General features: G+C 31.5%; 1 protein-coding gene across 1 annotated transcript; it reads left to right on the top strand.

Annotated features, from left to right (window-relative positions):
* Positions 1-1,854: 1,854 nt before the first annotated feature.
* Positions 1,855-9,936, top strand: LOC134235851 (protein ERGIC-53-like). Its single transcript, XM_062718019.1, has 6 exons — positions 1,855-2,136; positions 2,923-2,979; positions 3,091-3,188; positions 9,171-9,278; positions 9,414-9,475; positions 9,795-9,936. Exons 1-6 carry the CDS (start codon positions 1,989-1,991, stop codon positions 9,934-9,936), a joined length of 615 nt encoding a protein of 204 aa, XP_062574003.1. The 5' UTR covers positions 1,855-1,988.
* The last annotated feature ends 9,675 nt before the right edge of the window (positions 9,937-19,611 follow it).

Below are 19,611 nucleotides of genomic sequence, written 5' to 3'. Positions count from 1 at the left end.
ATTTACAATTTTATTTAAGAAATGAAGCTTTTTTTACCTAATGTTATACGATATTACATACCTGGGGGCAGTTTAAGCTTTATAAACCGCGACGCGCTTTTATGCTAATATAATGTTAATAAGTTTCAATTATAGTCACATATATTTTTTAACTTTCAAGTGAATTTTTCTTTTCATGGCATTTAGTTTATATGCTCTCCTTGTAAAATTCAAATGAAAGTTATATCAAAATCACTTTAAATTATCACATAAAGATTTAGTTTCCCTTTATGCATAAAATGTCAATATATCAATTAATTAACTATCCACCTATGTTCTGTTTTATATATATATCAAAATAAAGAAGACTTTTCTGTCTGAGAATAAAGGTATTAGAAAACACGCTTTGCGAAAATGCATTTAACAAGCATATTTTACAACCGTCAGCAAAGAATTAAAACATGAACACAGCACTCAAGCCAAAAATTGAAACATGTTTTATGATCTTCAGAAGTACATGTAGGTCTTTCACTGTGAATCTGCAAATTTGGATTGGAAGTTGTGCTCCATATGAAATGTTGCTTTTTGCAAGGAAATAGACAATCTTTTGAAAAAATGACGCATTTTATGACGTCATAATCGTTGACTAGAGATAAAATTACGTCAAGTGCAACAGATAGATAGTCACCAAGAGTCCAAGTGATAAATTAATGCAGAAATTCGGGACCAAAATATCTCAAGTCGCCCCTGCTCTTTAGCAAGATTTCCTTATTGTCACTTTCTCATACAAATGCTTCACATGAAATTCACGTGAATTTCATATGAAGGACAGAGTGTGGTAACGGCCGATTCTGGACCTTAATTTGATTTAAAAAGTCAGAACACAGTTTAAATTTTGATAGAGTGTAGTTATGCTTATATGGAGGCCACAAGAGGGTGCAGATGTAGGACATTTTTCCTAATTTCCAAATTTGAGATATTTTTTACATTGAGAATTATAGAGCATAAGCTTGCCTATCTGAGATTTCTAAAAATAAGATGCATCTGATGTGTATGAAATATATTAATTTGTGAAAAAGACAGCTTGTGCTCTATTATTTCTGAAACAAAACGTGCAGTCAAATCGATACAAATTTGCATTAGAATGAGAAACTTGAAATATTTTTACCTTTCTGTGACCTCTTTGTATCAATAAATTTGAACCATATGTAATTTCCTTCCAGGAATGACAACAGTTTTTAATTACCTGTTGCATTATGATAATAATTCTACAGTATGAAAGATATTTAGAAGTATACTATATTTTAAACAATTTTGATGTTCAACGTCACATACATTTTATAATGTCTTTCTGCCGCTTCGACTGCTTCAAGTTGGAAACATAAATTATGATTTTGCGGAAGTTGGTTATTAAATGTGTTGGCATATATTTGATTAAGTGTATTTCTTCATATTTTATCTTCGTGTAAATGTGTCTTTAGCTCAGTACTTGATTTAGTGGTTGCTCCATTCCACCAAAGCCACTAAAAAGAATACACAGTCAAAAAAAATACATTTACAGTTTGTGAAAAGAAAAAATAATCTGTTATTAGTATGTAATCTGAAATAACAATATAGTGTTCTTTGAACAAAGGAAACAAATTCTGAATTAGGACCATTTTTGTGTTATTTTGAGGAAATTCTATATTGGAATAAATAAAAATTATCATAATATCCATTATATTGATGTATACATGTACATTTAGTATTTGTCTGTCTCCATCACCGACGTGGAATAGAGAGACTCTATAAATAATTTATTTTCATATAGGAGGCCAGTCATCCAAAAACTAAATTAACCATCAAAGCATTGAATTAGACTACTACTGAAGTTTGTTGACCTGTTAGATAATATCTGATGAATTTATCCTTTTTAATGGGACGAAAACGATTATATGGAAAATATATATATTTAAAAGCCATTTTAAACGAAAGGGTGACTTACTTTTTTTAAGAACATTAAAAGCACGATGTGGTCCCAAGGGATTCTTGTGCTTTTTTTAATAGATCTAGCCTATGGGTTGCAGCAAGCGATCAGTTTTGAATACAAATACAGCTTTAAAGGCCCCCACCTGACCCTGGACAACAAAAGCATCCCATTCTGGGATTATGAAGGAGGTAAGATTTTTTTCCGTAAGTTACAATCAGCGCGTTCTGGTTGGCTGGTACTTTATGACAATGTTTATCTCGTTAACGATAATATTTTCCTGTACAAATTTTAGAATATTTTTATGTTGAATTAAACTTATAAATTGATATATCATATATTAAAAAAAGGTGATAGCTTAAGTTGAGTATTATAGCTACGTATATAAAAGTTCATACATGTCATGAGATCATTAATTGCCTAATTACACAATGTATTTGCAATTTACGCAGTAGTTAGCGTAGCTCTTAATCCACATTTAAGCAAGACAGATCAAAATTTTGAAAATTTCCATTTCAATAAAATAATGCATTTCGAAAAAATAACTTGATGAATTAACTCAGCCGTTACATTTTAAATGAAAAATCTGTAGGATTTTAATGTAACAGCATTTGCTTGATGGGTTTTAACTGCAAAATACAACATTAAGGGGTTCAATGTTCTTCCAATAAATCATTAAAAATATATTCGCCTAAGCATATCATTAATAATAGAAATAAAGTGAATTGAGAAATATTATGGAAGAGGTAGAAATATATTTACATTTTTTCTGAAATCTCATCAGCTTATTTTTACATCAGTAACCTGCCTTGTTTAAAATATAGCATGCTTTTTCATATCAAATAAATACGAAAAAAAAATACACCATTTGCAGTTGATTCCGGAACTCATCAGCTTTCCTTTACGTTGATAAAGAGAAAATCAGCGTTAACAGTGTTGTATAATCCTTTATTAGTGATTAATTTTTATATTTTTAGATGCTATCGCGGGTGATGATTATATCAGATTAACTCCCCACAGAAGGAACAAAAGAGGTAATTATAGACGTCGCTATATCATTTAAATAGAATTCAAAAACGAGTGTCAGATTTCATTACACATATAATATTGTATCAATTTTAAGTCGCAATTTTCTTTCCTGAAAGGATGGGTTTGGAGCATTCTGAAAACTAACTTTAACCAGTGGTCAGTGGAATGTGTTTTCAAGGTCACAGGACGAGGTCGTGTCGGTGCAGATGGACTGGTAAAAATCATATTTTCGTTCAAATATTTTCTTGCTTTCACATCTACTCAAAACACAAAAATCACTGTTATAAAGTAAAAGCTCGCACAGATTATACAATTCATTAATATTCATGAATATTGTTGATTTTTCCTTTTCGCGGGTATGTTAAGGAAGCATATCAGTTATTTCTCGGGAAATTCAGACTTTCTGAAGAAAATTTAGTTTAATAAATTACCAAAACCTCTAATAAACGTAAATTGTTATTTACTATTGCATACAGATAAAAGCGTGTCTAACGCAAAGACGTGCCTCACCGCCACGGCATCACGTGACATCTATGAATAGCTAAATTTTCCTTAATAAAAATGCTTACAGAACAACAATACCCCGGAGTTTGATAATTTCTTTGAGTTTGTAATATAGCTGAAAAACATCTATTTTATCTTAAAATGGCTGCTAGAATCCCACTGTCTCGTCCGTAAAATATTTATTCCAAACATTCGCACGAAACCTTACCCATTGTTTTGAATTTTATACATATGAATCGAGATTTTTCGTACAACCATGCTTAACTCGGGATTCTAGCAACACTTTCCATGTTTGTCAAAACGCAAACTTTCAATCTGTACAAATCGTATGTTTTGAAATATCCAGCTTATTGTTTGGATTTGAACATATTTTATTATGTAAAATACATAATTGGATTGGGCAGCAGGCATAGCCTATATGAGCCCTCTCCAAAGGTACAAGGTTAATTAATACACATATAGTAACAGGTTTATATATGACCAATAAGTTGTATACAGACATAAATTTAAATAGAACACAGGGGAAAGAAAGATACATGAGTAAAGATAGAAAAGGAAAAAAAAAACAACATATGAATACCGGTTTATAAATGTGGAAATGAATTGAATCGAAAAAATGAGAACTACAGCAATTAATAAACATACAATGAATGTGTATTTAACTTAAAACATAAACTGGAATAAGTATTACATAGTTACACTTCATTTATGAAACCTTTTGGTTTGTGATATATAATTGTGAACACAATCAAATAATTTCATATTTTTTGCATATGAAATACTACTATCACCAAATAATAAAAGATTATGGGAAATAGGAATAGGATTTTTCAGGTCTATACTAGATATACAGTGAAAAAGAGTGTTTCTTTGCTCAACATAACATGGGCATTTAAAGAAAAAATGATATGCATTTTCTATATGAAAATCACAATTTTCACATTTTTAGCTATCACTTATATAATCTTTCTGTAAATCAGCATTTAAACTACTAGCATTATTTCTTAGCTGACAATGAATAATATTTTGACTACGATTTCCATGATTAAAAAGTTTATTGGGTGTTCTATAATGAGTCTTTTTAATAGCATTAATGAAAGAAGATAGTGTTGGTAAACTCCTAATATGGTACGGTAAACTATTCCATAATTTAATTGTAGATGGGAAATAACTATTCATATATGATGTGGTCCTCGTCTGAGGAATAAGAAAAGTAAGACCGTCATTGTTTCTTAATGAATATGTGGTTTGGGGTGGAATACAAGGTCTTAGAAGATCTTGAAGGTACTGTGGTGCTAACCCATACACAATTTTGTAAAATAATATTAATTTATGTACTTTCCTTCTGTCAGATAATGTATTCCAACCCAATTCATCATATAAAAGTGATCTTGATGAGTTCACTCTCATTCCTGTAATAATTCTTGCAGCAGTAATTTGAACTTCTTCCAATAGAGATGACTCCTTTTCATTACAATTATCCCAAACAACATCACCATATTCTAAAACTGGTCTAATAAATGACATATATATTTTTATTAGCGCGTCTCGACAAAGGGAATGTTTTAACATTCGTAGAACATTTAACCGTTTACATGCTTTTTCATAAGTAATTTGTATGTGAGATTTCCAATTTGCATCACACTGAAAATTTAGTCCCAAATGTGTGTGATTTTCCGATGGCTCAATTAAGGGGCCATTTAAACCAAATTTAACATTGGGATGAGAAAAATGCTTTCTGGAAAAATTTACATTCACTGTTTTCTTGGGGTTAAAATCAACTTTCCATTGTTTTGACCACTGATCCAACTTTTCTAAATCATTTGTTAATGAGTTTGCAGCACTAAAAATGTCATTATCAACAATAATGTAGAGTGAAGTATCATCAGCAAATAAGCGGACATTATTTGTTAAATTTGAAGAAATATCATTAATATATAATAAGAATAAGAAAGGACCTAGAACAGATCCTTGGGGGACACCTGCACTAATTGGTCTAAGAGTTGATGTATAACCATCAAGGACCACTCTTTGTCTTCTGTTTACTAAGTAGTTTTTGACCCAATTTAGGATTTGATCTGATATTCCAATTTCCTTTCATTTAAATATAATTCCTTCATGCCAGACCCTATCAAATGCTTTAGAAATATCACAAAACACAAACCTACATCTCGGCTTTTATCAAGATTGGATATAATAGTATTATAGATTTCCACCAACTGATTACTGGTTGAGTCGCCAGTTTGAAAAGCAGACTGGAACTTATATAGTATATCGTTCTCAAGTATATAGTTGTGCAGATGCTTGACAATAATTTTTTCTAATAATTTGCAAACAACAGATGTTACTGATATTGGTCTATAGTTATTGACATCATCTGCATTTCCTTTATTTTTATAAACAGGAGTAACTTGGGCAATTTTCCAAATATTAGGAAGAGTTCCATTGTTTAGTGATATATTAAATAATTTTGTCAGTGGTTTGTAGATTGCTTGTGCAGTAGATTTTAAAATTCTAGGTGAAACACCATCAGGACCTGATGGCTTACATGTATTGATGATTTGTAACTGGTCTAAGACTTCATTTTCTGTAATTCTAATTGTTTCCATATGATGTAAGGGGGGACCTGGTCCCTGGGGTGGTAAATCAGGCTCATCGTTTATGCAAGAGATATTTGTAAAGAATTTGTTTATAGCATTGGCCTTGTCTATGGGATGAAACAGCGTTTGGCCATCGACCTTAAGAGGAGGTGTTGGCTTATGTTTATTGTTTAGTTTGGATAATGATTTCACTATTCTCCACCATTTACCAGGTGGTATTGTTTTATTTAACTGCTCTGTAAGTTTTTTGTTATAATTTTGACGAGAAATTCTAATTTCATCAATGACCTGATTTCGCAGGTATCTATACTTTTCCCAGTGAAGTGGAATTTTTGATTTGACAGCTTTACGATGGATTCGATTTCGTTTTCTCATCAATTTTCTAATTGTACTATTCATAAATACTTTGTCCTTTGGTCGAATTGTAATTACTTTTTTATGGATGTGTTTATCTATGCCTTTGGTTAATACTTCTGTAAAATTAGAGTACATTTCATCTACATCAGTAGTATTGAAAACTTCTGAATCCCAATTTATATTTTCTAAATCATTATTGAGGTTATTGTAATCAGCATTACTATAATCAAAAATTTCTCTCTTATATGCATATTGTTTGTGTATATTGAATTTCAGGTCCAGTCCAACAAGGGAATGTGAACTACAAAATGGGGCTGAAACAAATGTACTATCAACCAAAGTTGGATTGCTAGTAATTATAAGATCTATGCAAGTACCCTCAGTTTTTGTAAAATTGGTTGGACAATCGATTAAATTTGTTAAATTTAATTTTTGTAGCATTAGTTTGAAACTGCTACTTTGATTTGACAAAACATTAACATTAAAATCTCCTAGTAGGAATATTGGGAGATTACATTCAAGTGCCTTTTCCAAATTTGAGCTAAATAAGTCCCAATAGCTAGCTAGTGAAGATGGGGGCCTATAAAGTACAGCTAATAAAAATTTTTTGTTGCCATTATGTATTTCTGACCAAAGAATTTCTAATCCATCAATTAACAAATCCATTCGAAAATGGTAAGCTAATTGGTCCGAAATGTATATAGCAACACCACCGCCATGTCTATTTCTATCTTTTCGAATAGGTGGGTGAAATCCTTCTATTGAAATATTTTCATTACTTATGCTATTATCTAAATGCGTTTCACTAAGGGTAATAATATCATATGTTGATAACTCTGAAGTTATGATATCTAATTTTGGTAGTAGACTACAAACATTGTTATGGACTATACTTAAAGGTTTGCTACTATGGCTACTTTTAATAAAACTGGGGCCAGGATTGGTCTCTATGCACCCTAATATTAACAGTATATATATAATAATACGACGAAAATGTAGATTTAAACATACACAAAAATCTAACTGATAGTTTATCCATGACATCCTAAAAATAGTTATAATCACCTTAATCATTTGTGTCAAAAATCATTATATTTGATTTGGATGGCATGGATTCACACATCGGATATGCTGTGTATAAAAGTAAAAATGAAACCGGTATGGTTGGAATAAGACAAAACGCATAAGAAATGAATACGAACTGAACAAAAAACATGTATACAAAAAACACAAATTTGACTTGTAAACACAAGAGTATCAGTAAACTGAGTATGAAAACGTAAGAACACATTTACAAAAAGGTACAGTATGGGATTTGGTGTATTAAGCCATACAAAAATATAGTGTTTAGGTAAACATCTATTTATAGAAAAGTATTTACCCTAGTATGGGAAAAACCCTTACTAAAAATAATACATTTAAGATATTGCAGAATAGACTTCTGAAACTTATGAAAGATGGAGTCCAGTTATATCCAAGTGAGAAGAGAGGTATGTGTGACACAAAGTTGTCTTATATTTATTTGAACACTGCCGCAGCTGGAGTAGAGGTTTGAGGGCCGCGCATAATGTTGCCCTCTAATTTTTCGATGTCCGAATATCGCGTGATCGTCCATCTTTTCCTGGTATGGGTTTTCGCGATGATTTTTCCATCGTACGTCCACACTGACTCGACAAGTTGGTCTTTGAGCAGTTTTTTTGTGCTTATTAAGAGGCCCATTCGTCGTTTTGTCAGGGCTTCATTTATGAAAATTTTGTGTTCATTCATTTCATTTTTGTTGTATTCTTTCAGATTACTCTTATTTGCATAGACAAGTGCCTTGTCTCGATATGAAGTAAATTTCACTATGATATCTCTGGGGCGGTTCTCTTGCTGCTTGCCTACACGATGGGTTCGATCAATCTTATCAATGGGAATGGATAGGTTTTCTGGGGCAAGGATAAGCTTATTGATAACATTATTGTTGTTCTGTTGCATTTTTTGGTCAAGAATGACGGACGATAGGCCAACCGGGATACGTAATATAGGTACCTGTCTTCGAAAGAGAATATAATCGATGAAAATAAATTAGCATACCTGTTTAGTTAATTGAACTCCATATGAATTTAACACAATATTTCCGATATTTCCTTTTCAACTCCATTTTACGTATCTTTGAACATGCCGCCTTAGCCAAATTCTCTTTACACGATATGATCAATTTCCAAGTTACTTGATGTATACATATGACGTCATCGGTGGTAGATCTCAATCATAATGACTGTTTCAGCATAACAAAATTAAAACATTTTATTTTTGTTAATATTTACACGTTTCTAATCATTTTCTAGAGTTAAATTACATAGCTAAATACCAATATTACGAAAACCTGATTTCTAAAATTGACGTCATCTTGCCTATTATGACGTCATAATGCAGCACTGATTTAGCCAAGGTAGATTATTTTGTATGCTTCCTTATTCCCCCTGCGTTACAAGTGATGTAAGCATCAAAAAAATATTTTATCCAAATCTATCCGAATATAAAAAAAGTATTGGATCTCTTTTAATTTACAACAGTAACTATTTGATTCAGATTAATAACCCATCTAACTAACATTAGACTGATAAGTATTTTTGATAGTGGTTTGTGTTTAGCGCTGTTTATGACAGAATGTTGTGTATCGTATTTTTTTTTTTTGACAGACTGTTGAATCCTGTATTTTGTTACTCTATTTTTTCATTTATTTTTGACAGGCTGTGTGGTTTACAGAGGACAAAGGTCAGGAGGGACCAGTTTTTGGGAACCAGGACATGTGGAGGGGACTGGGTGTGTTTATGGACTCCTTTGATAACGACGGTCAGGTAATCTTAACTGTTACGAGCATCTGTATATGCATGTGTACATCATATACAAAGCAAAACAAAATATTATGAATATTTTGTTTTAGAATTGGCGAATGATCATATTGGAATACTTAATTTTTTATCTTATTTTAGCACAACAATCCATATATTATGGCAATGGTTAACGACGGAACGCAACAGTATGACCACCAGGGGTGAGGGATTAGTTTGATATGAATTGATATGAATTGTAAACTAAATTTTAATTTAAAATTTGTGTTACACAAAAATTTTTTTTAAAAAATCGGTAGATTTCGTGATATATATTTTGGAAAAAAAAAGGAAAACCTACATTTTGTGTAAAGCTGATAAGAAATTTTATTGAAATGAACCAATACATAACTGTTGTATTTTTATGCAAGCCATGCCTTGTTTTGATTATTACATGAAAATTAAATTAAAAATGAGTATTTTATTTACACTGAGGCATAAATAAATAGTGAGAGTGATCATTATTCCTCTATTGATTCTCAGTGATGGTTCGCAGCAACAGCTTGGTGGATGTCTAAGTGACTTCAGAAACAAACCGTACCCCATCAGAGTGAAAGATAACTTTATTTACCTTCTGCCAGGTATTTGTGAACAACGGTCTGACCAACAACAAGGACGATTTTGAACTGTGTCTGAGACAGGAGAATGTTAATCTACCAGACAGCGGGTACTTCGGTGTTAGTGCCGCTACTAGTAGACTCGCAGGTAAACACTGACGTATATTATGTTGATATCCTTCAGAGAATGCAAAAAGAAGAAACTGTTTATTTTCCAATTTCTATTTAATAGAAAAGAATTCTTCAAGATTTATATGAATATGTATCCAGTATGATAAATATGGGTTCTAGAGAATATGGTGTAATATTTTAAAGTGTATATTGATTAAAAAACTATTTGACGGTGTTGCTCGCTTGTTTCATTTTCTTTATCATGTGCTTTGGGTGCGAATCATTACCGTTACAATTTTAAAATGATAATGTAATTATGATTTAAATTTATACAGCCATATAACTCCTCTATTTACTGTAAATTTATTTATGCTATCTGTACAAAGTAAAACTTGCTACGGCGCTAGCAGAGTTTAAAAGTCGAAATCTAGAAATTGATACATGCAGCATAAGTTGTTTGTCCTCCCAAACTCAATGGTAAATTCAGCAAGAAAAAAATATTAAAAATAAGATTGATTTTATGCATGCAGTAATTACACTGTACTTTCAGCAGATGTTTTAATATTGTGAAAGTTTTCATAGCGAATGTTTCAAACTGACACAGGTTATTTTTTTTGTAGATGAACATAGGGTCTTGGCCTTTCTAACTCATTCACTTCTTTAGATCTCAGAACAGACAGGCTGTTCATGAGGACTTCTTTCCTACCAAGTGGCACAAATTATTATAAAATAGAGAATAAATTCACAGTTCTGTATAAAGGATTTGTCTCTTTATTTGCTTGAAAAATAAAAAAAATTATGTATTTTGATTTCCTTTTTTTTTCTTTATATTCAATCCTTTGAATTCGTTTCTAACTTGACATAGTCACTAGATCACGTACCTTTTTTTATGTTTTTTAAATATATAATTTACACATTAATTTGGTCAATATTTGAATATATTTGAATATATTTATGTCAGCTTTTTTTAAAGGCAAAAAATAATACATGTATTATGGTTTGAAATCTGATTCTTTTTAAAGAGAAGATTAGACACTGAATATAATATGTGCCTTAAATGATTAGAATAGACACATTCGATTGTTTATTCACCTAATTATTTTAACATTGAGGAGGATGACCGTGGTATTCTGTAAATTCCAATCTCCTATTGAACAAGGAACGGCCATAGGTATATACATTTTAATATTGACTTTTCTTGTGTTTTTTATTATTGTAATTTCAGCACTACGTCCCCCATTAAATCACTGTTTGATTATTTGAAAGTAGATAATAATAAAAATAAGAGAATTGAAATAAATATCATTTAAACATTTGTGCTTCTTCATTATTTTTCTCTAATTTAACTGAATTGATAGTCATACGAATTTGTCAAAACACTTAGGAGGGCATCAAAATACAAACGGAAGGGGTTCCTTTTAACAAATATTAATTACACCACTTTCATATTTATTTCCTTATACGAATAGTTTTGTAAACATACAAGCTAAAAATAAGAACAAAGTACTTTATAAAGTATCATCTTGAAACAGTTTATAAACAAAAAAATGTCAAACTATCTTTCAAGCAAACGTACAATGTAAAACACAGAGATATGTCTTCAAAAAAATACAAAGTTTGAAGGAAACGTTTGAATTTTGTTGATCACTTGCTATAATGATGTTTTTTGCAGATAAACGGAAGTTTTTGCAGATAAACGAAGCTTGAAATAAAATTAAGATAGTAGGCTTGAATATTCTCTTTTATTATCAATATCAATAACTGTAGGAAAAGAAAAAAATGCAAAGGAATCTAAATGTATATCAAAAAAGAAAAACATTTATTCTGAAGGAGGGCTGCTAGCAACATTTTTCGAGTCAAGTTATTATTTAATTAATGCCTGTCAAGGAGAATTTTGACAAGCAACGAAGGAAAAACTCCTACACTCCAGATTTCTATTTCATAGGATGACAGTTGAAGCACTTTGTGAAAAAGGGCAGACTTTTATTTTTCTTGCCGATCGAGGATAGATTCTTTTAAATCTGACAGACTTTTCTTCGAAAATCTATCAACCCTCCTTTTAAGGTCAAACTGACTTTCGTCCCCAAAAGTACACATTTACCTCTATTTTATATTAAGTTATACATAATTGATGTGATATTTTAAAAAAATTATTCAGTAAAAACCGTTTAAGAATTTCAGACTATTCATTGTGGGTTTTTTTCAATATATGGATAAAGATAGATTAAATGGAGAAGAAGAAAGAGATTCCTTTGACACAAGGAAGATATTCTCGCCCAAACAGCCACGAGTGACTAACTTATTTAGATATTCCTTTTGGCAATGTTTATTTCATTATATCAGAGTAATATCTGTTTTTGGAAGTAAGGGTATATGCTCTATAACTTTAACTTTTAACGAACAAATCGGCATTTAGGGTTCACATAAAGCAGCAAAAGCTTTTTTATTCTCTAAGACCTTTCATGTGGAAAAATTTGATTGGAAAAGAAAATTTGTTTATCACAAGATTTTTTTAATTAAATACTTTAATGCGATTGAGGTGGCAAAATAGAGAGAAAATTAAACCAAAAACAATAACTATTTTTAAGAAATTTATATTGACATTTGTGATGATTGAGTTCGGGTTAGTGTGCTTAGTTTCAGCTGGAGTATCATGTTCTGTACAGGGTCAGAAGCAGATTTACGTAAAATTTAATAGAAGTTAAAGGCATGAAGCAGTATATATTGATTTATCAGTGCATTTACAAAAGTATGTGTTAATACCATTTCAAACGTTTGTCTTATTGCAATATGATGCTTATATGATGAAAAAAGAGCAGTGTTATTATTTACATTCAATTAAAACATCTCATCGTTTTGCCTTTTTCTTGATAATGAATACGCTTTGTCAAAAACGAAATTCAAACTCATTTTGACCGCTGTGGACAAAGTATAGATAAGGTTTAAATAAAAATCATTATTCTGTCATAAAGACTGATGTGGCGTTCATTGATCGTAGAAAATAAGCAGTTATAATTATTTTTTAGTTATATGTATTAATAAAGTGATATAAATTAAGGAAGTGCGATTATTATGCTCCAGAAAATGATATCAACATGTACGTATTCAAGTATTCTTATCTCTTAAGTGATAAAAATTTATATCACTGCAGAATTTCAAATAAGCAGTGAATTAAACGAGTGCGTTTATTATGCACAACTCATTAGGAAAATCTGACGTTATCCTTTACGGGAAAATGCAATATACATGTATCAGAAGCAAAATGTTCAAATATTTATGATGAATTCCTGCATAAAGATCCTATTACATGTATATATCGATACAACATACAACGCTAGAAGATCTAGAAGATAACAATTAAAAGGACTAAAATCTTATTTAACAAAACATTATATTACAATTTGCTATGAAATTGGTTTAAAAACCATTTTCGTGTATACTCACAAGTAGAAATATACACGGAGAACCTTGGGGTTATGTGACGTCACAATGATGCTACAACGACGTTTGTAAAAATGCAACGATATATAGGACAGCGAAAAATTCAAACATTGAGTATATTTTTTATACCTTCAAACATTTAAAATGTTAATAAAAGGATTTTTTTTTTAGTTTTGTGTGATTTATTGGTGTGTAAATTATAAAGACTTGCACATGGTCATATTTTTCATGAAGCGGTAGTCCAATGCTTAAGTTTTTTATTTCAAAGATAACTAGAATGGATATAATAGACAGTAGATATGAGTTTAAAATGCTATAATATATATTTATGTTGACCTTCGCTTCGCGGTTTATAAAGCGTAAACTGCCCCAAGTTATGTTATATTTTATAACATAAGTTGAAATAAGCTTCATTCCTTAAATGCAAAAAAAATCTACAAATTAAGACTATTTTTTGGCATCACCTGTGTGCTTTTTCCGAACCTGATATAGTATCAATTTATTTGATAATAACAGTAAAATCTGAAGAATTTCTTCACTTGAGACAAAATACCCCGGTATCAGATTTCAGTAAACTAATATTACTTTAACCAGTAATGACAAAGCTATTTGAAAACCTTAGCATTTATATTTTCACTGCTGGAGTTTTTCCCTCTCGACAATTTTTCAACCTATTGAAACGCCACTACAGTGTATCTACCACGTGTCTCCACTCTTTTATTCCCCGACTTCCTGTTCGCTAGAATCAGAGTGTCTGCAAATGGTGCATCAATTCTGCAGATGTCTGCACCCTCAAACTGTCTTTATGACTTTTCACCTTTTATGGCGAAAATTTGCTGTCTTGCCATTCGCCCTACTCATTCCGTAGACTTTCCAAATAATTTACTTCTTCAACTGAAGGGGGAAATGAGAGTTCGAATAGAATATCAGCAGAAATTTCTTTTGTATATCGCAGTGCAATACTTCTTCAACGTATGTTAATTTGTTTAATTATAGACACCTTTCCTGAAACAATTGGTTCTGAAACATGATTCAAATAGCATATGGCATGGATTTCAGAGTCATTCACTGTAAGAGAAATAACATTCAAATAGCGGAGAATTTTGAACCATGTTTCTTCAGTATACCACGTAAATACATTTCTATTTTTCTTAAGTAAACATAGCGGATGCAAAAGAAGGAGAATCAAGAAATATTTCCCGGACAACTGATTATTTTCCAGAGTATACTTTTAGGCGAATATTCCATGATACACACAATGATTCACAATATTATGTTAAAATAACAGAATATAAAGAAGATGTACCTCCAAAATATGTACAAGTATACTACATCTGTTACTTAACACTACTCACATACTGTTTGAAGTTAAAAATATTACGCTGGAAGACGGCGGATATTACGTAGGGGGTGTCAAAGGAACAGATGAGGAAGGGGGTGGGTCGTACTTGTGGTTCATGGTAAAAACAAAAATGATATTTATGACTAAGATCTGTCTCATGACCGACAATCATCGCAAGATTGCACCATAGCCGCTTCACAAAACTATCATATCTTATGATAATCTTATTAAGATCTATCAAAATCTTAAGGAAACTATATACATGTCTTAAGTCTGAAGTGAAACTTGCGACAGTATGTATTTTGCCTAAAAATCAAAGGATATTTTAAGAAAATGGTATTTAGAGATATAACAATCCTTTGAGCTATCAGTCAGATCAATAACACCCCCCCCCCTGTAATTCGCCAAAAATATACCATAGAAAAACTAAAATGAACATACTTTATATTTTTCTACTTTATTTATTTCAAGACATTTTTCTTTGGTTGTGCCCCCTTCCAACTGAACTTGCACCCCCCCCCCCAAAAAAAAAACAAATGTCTACCAGAACGATGTGCATTTTCATGGATTTGAAAAGTCCAGGAATTTTACTTTAATTTATTTTGTTACATTGTGGCAGACAATATATAAATGGTTTTATATGTCTCTATTTGTGGTGATTTAATTTCAAAGTAAACATTTTATTCAGACATACAAAATTAAATGAAAATCAAATTGTTTAATTTCTGAGGTATCCTCATCAATCCATCGGCATGTGTTGACAATTCAATATCCTGTAATATTTGATGCTGTGTGTACATGCTTTCTTTATGCTTTTTAGCTCACCTGAGCCAAAGGCTCAATTGACCTTTTCTGATCACAATTTGTCCGTTGTCTGTCGTTGTCGGCGTTGTCGTCGTTGTCAGCGTTGTCGTTGTTGTAAACTTTTCACATTTTCATCTTCTTCTCAAGAACCACTGGGCCAATTTCAACCAAACTTGGCACAAAGTATCCTTGGGTGAAGGGAATTCAAGTTTGTTCAAATGAAGGGCCACGCCCTTTTCCAAGGGGAGATAATCATGAATTTGTTAAAAATTAATGGCAATTTTAAAAAATCTTCTTCTCCAGAACCACTGGGCCAGGAAAGATGAAACTCATGTGGAATCATCCTCAGGTAGTGTAGATTCAAGTTTGTTCAAATCATGACCCCCGGGGCAAGGGTGGGGCCAAAATGGCCGACCCAAGTTTTATATATTAGGAATATATAGGAAAAATCTTTTAAAAAGCTTCTTCTCCAGAACCACTGGGCCAGGAAAGATGCAACTCATGTGGAATCATCCACAGGTAGTGTAGATTCAAGTTTGTTCAAATCATGACCCCCGGGGCAAGGGTTGGGCCAAATGGCCGACCCAAGTTTTACATAGGAATATATAGGAAAAATCTTTAAAAATCTTCTCCAGAAACACTGGGCCAGGAAAGATTAAACTCATGTGGAATCATCCTCAGGTAGTGTAGATTCAAGTTTGTTCAAATCATGACCCCCGGGGCAATGGTGGGGCCAAAATGAATGACCAAAATTTCACATAGGAATATATAGGAAAAATCTTTTAAAAATCTTCTTCTCCAGAACCACTGGGCCAGGAAAGATGAAACTCATGTGGAATCATCCTCAGGTAGTGAAGATTCAAGTTTGTTCAAATCATGACCCCCGGGGCAATGGTGGGACCAAAATGGCCGACCCAAGTTTTACATTATTTATAAGGAAAATCTTCTTCTCAAGAGCCACTGGGCCAGGAAAGATGAAACTCATGTGGAATCATCCTCAGGTAGTGTAGATTCAAGTTTGTTCAAATCATGACGCCTGGGTCAAGGGTGGGGCCAAAATGGCCGACCCAAGTTTTACATAGGAATATATGAGAAAAATCTTTAAAAATCTTCTTCTCCAGAACCACTAGTCCAGGAAAGATGCAACTCATGTGGAATCATCCACAGGTAGTGTAGATTCAAATTTGTTCAAATCATGACCCCCGGGGCAAGGGTGGGGCCAAAATGGCCAGAAAATTTTACATAGGAATATATGAGAAAAATCTTTAAAAATCTTCTCCAGAACCACTGGGCCAGGAAAGATGAAACTCATGTGTAATCATCCTCAGGTAGTGTAGATACAAGTTTGTTCAAATCATGACCCCCGGGCAAGGGTGGGGCCAAAATGTTTTACATAGTGATATATAGGGAATCCTTTTAAAACCTTTTAAAATCTTCTTTACAAGTACTTCAAAGCTATGATTAGTGATATTTATATGGAATCATCCTCAGGTAGTGTAGATTCTAGTTTGTTCAAATGATGAACGCCGTATTGGGAGGGGGGGGGGGGGGGGGGGGGTAAATTCAAGCCCGATGATCTCAGGTGAGCGCTGTGGCCCCTGGGCCTCTTGTTTTATAATAGTATTGAAACCGTAAAATTTAGATTGGAATTTTTTTTCTTTTTTTTTCTTTCGTTTCTCTTCTTCATCTGTTAACATTGATATTTTGTTGCAGTATAGTTGAAGCGTTTCAAAGACACCTGTATCGAAGTAATTTTATGAATGATTTGGTGTTTCAAAAGTAGTCATTGTTAAAATCGTTTATTTGCAAAGCTTTGAATCCAATTGTATTTTAATTGAAAGTAATCAAATGCATTTTGTCAGAAACTTTTCCCAGGGCAAATAGACATTAAAGCAATTTTTGTTTATTAATTTTCTGTGATGAAATTAATTCAAATTTAATTTTAACGACCCCTTCCCCTTCCTTACACACACACAAAGTGCATATACTTTAAAGTTGATGCAAAAAAAATGTTAGGGTTTTTTTTAGGGTATTTCTGCAAAAGAAACTATATGACACACACATTATTTCAATATTTCAAAGAAAATTTAAGAAAGACTTCGTGAGAAAAATATTTTTTAAAAAACCCTATGATACTGAAGAGTGGAATTTGTCTTAAGACTTGTCTTAAGATTTCTTATACTTAAGATAGCTTTGTGAAACAGCAGTGACAAATCTTATGATTGTCATAAGTCAGATCTTAAGATTATCGTAAGATATATCTTGGGACAAATCTTACGATAATTTTGTGAAACGCGGCCTTGCCTTTCCTCTGCCATTCGTTACCAAAAAGATGCAAAATATCAACACTATGCAGCTTAGAATGAAATCTTTTTGTTCTATCTAAAGTTCTTTTTCTATTTTTTTTTTCTTTGGAAAGTGCTACTTGAATCGTATGGTTAAAGGGAATTGATGAATTTTTTCAATCATTTGACCAAAATGTAAAAAAAAAAATGGGAAAATTTCGTCAAAAAGTGTTCTTTAATTATTTCTGTGATAAGACAGTAGGATTCTTGCAGCACTTCTAATGGTACATAGATGTTTTTACATAGCTAGTATTACAAATTGAAGTTAATTATATCCAGTGTAGCGTTGAAATTTTCACTTTTTCATTAAGGCATATATTTTAATTATAGACGTCACCAGGTGAAGTCGTGGTGTAGTGCTTGCGCAGTATAAGTCCAATTAAAGTCTAAAGAATCCATAATGATAGCAAAAGTTTTATCCATGATTTTTCTAATATACGAACGTTACATATTATTAAAAAAGTGTTAATTCGCCATATTCTGATCCGTGTACTCCCTTAACAAACCCGCGAAGTTATATTTTTTTCTCCAGACTACATTGAAATTGATATTTGATTTGGATGGTTAATGTTATGTTTTTTTACCTTTCCAATCAATACAAGAATACTTAATTATAGAATATAAATAAACGTCTAATTTCATATTAGTCCCCACCTGTTACATGTCTACTCTGATGATAATATTTATAAGATGTTTGCCGCTTCATTCATTACTAAATTCATGAGTTGCAAGCATAAAAGTTCAAACAACTTTAAATAGTCGGTGTTCTAATCAAAGTAAGCCATAAAAAAATTAAAGCTGTCTGAATGAAAAAAATAAAATGGCTGTAAAATTATGTATCCGTACAAAGCGAGGGAAATCCGTTATTCTTCCTTTTCTCCTTGAAATGTTTATTCAAGTTTACAAGTGTTAGATGAGATAACTACAATCAATATTTACATCAGGCCCTCTCAGTAAGCCATAAACAAGGATTATATTTGTATGTAAACAAGATTTATTTTTAATAACTAAAAATAACTAAATCATAATGACAGCATTTAAAGATCTTGAATGTGAAGTAAGTATAGAGAAATTACGCTTCGTTTCCGATAAACATGCTCAATTAATTATTGTGATAATAATAACTGAATCAAAAAGTATTTACAGAAAAAGTATATTCACAATTTAAAATCTTTGATATAAAGAAGAACATTTGATTATCATTCAATGTACAAGGTAATTAATGATTCAATCTCTTGATGCTGAATGTTTAATTTGATACGGGATTTAAATATATTCCTTATTTTAATATAAAAGTTATTAAAAAAATAGGAAGTTTTTCTTCTTACATGTATATTTGTTTTTAAAATTAAGAAAAAAACTTGTATTTTAGTTGTCAGACTGTCTTCCCTACAGACTTTATGTCTTCTAAATTACTTTTTGAAGAACATTTAAAAGTTTTATATTTAATAAAATATTTTTTTAAATCAACTGAATATCAAGTTGGAATGACATTTTTAATACAAAAAGAATATGTGTTTCTTGGCATCGACATATAAGGAATATCATTATGTACACTATTTATAATTTTTTTAATCAACTGAATATCAAGTTCGAATGACATTTATAATACAAAAAGAATATGTATTTCTTGACATTGACATATAAGGAATATCATTATGTACACTATTTATATATCATATATTTACAAAACAATTCCC

The sequence above is a fragment of the Saccostrea cucullata genome, unplaced genomic scaffold, assembly GCF_032062105.1.
Source record: "Saccostrea cucullata isolate Sc308-1 unplaced genomic scaffold, CSIRO_AGI_Scuc_v1 ctg3406, whole genome shotgun sequence".
In the NCBI taxonomy this organism is placed as follows: domain Eukaryota; kingdom Metazoa; phylum Mollusca; class Bivalvia; order Ostreida; family Ostreidae; genus Saccostrea; species Saccostrea cuccullata.
The sequence above is the reverse complement of the archived record's forward strand: the minus strand, read 5'-3'. Positions and strand labels throughout refer to the sequence as shown.

What these genes read in the sequence shown, in the direction of transcription:
- LOC134235851 (XM_062718019.1), top strand. Translation starts at nt 1,989, where the DNA reads ATGTGGTCCCAAGGGATTCTTGTGCTTTTTTTAATAGATCTAGCCTAT. An exon ending in ATTCTGGGATTATGAAGGAG is followed by an intron (nt 2,137 to 2,922) that starts GTAAGATTTTTT and finishes TTATATTTTTAG; the next exon opens with ATGCTATCGCGGGTGATGAT. An exon ending in GTGTCGGTGCAGATGGACTG is followed by an intron (nt 3,189 to 9,170) that starts GTAAAAATCATA and finishes TATTTTTGACAG; the next exon opens with GCTGTGTGGTTTACAGAGGA.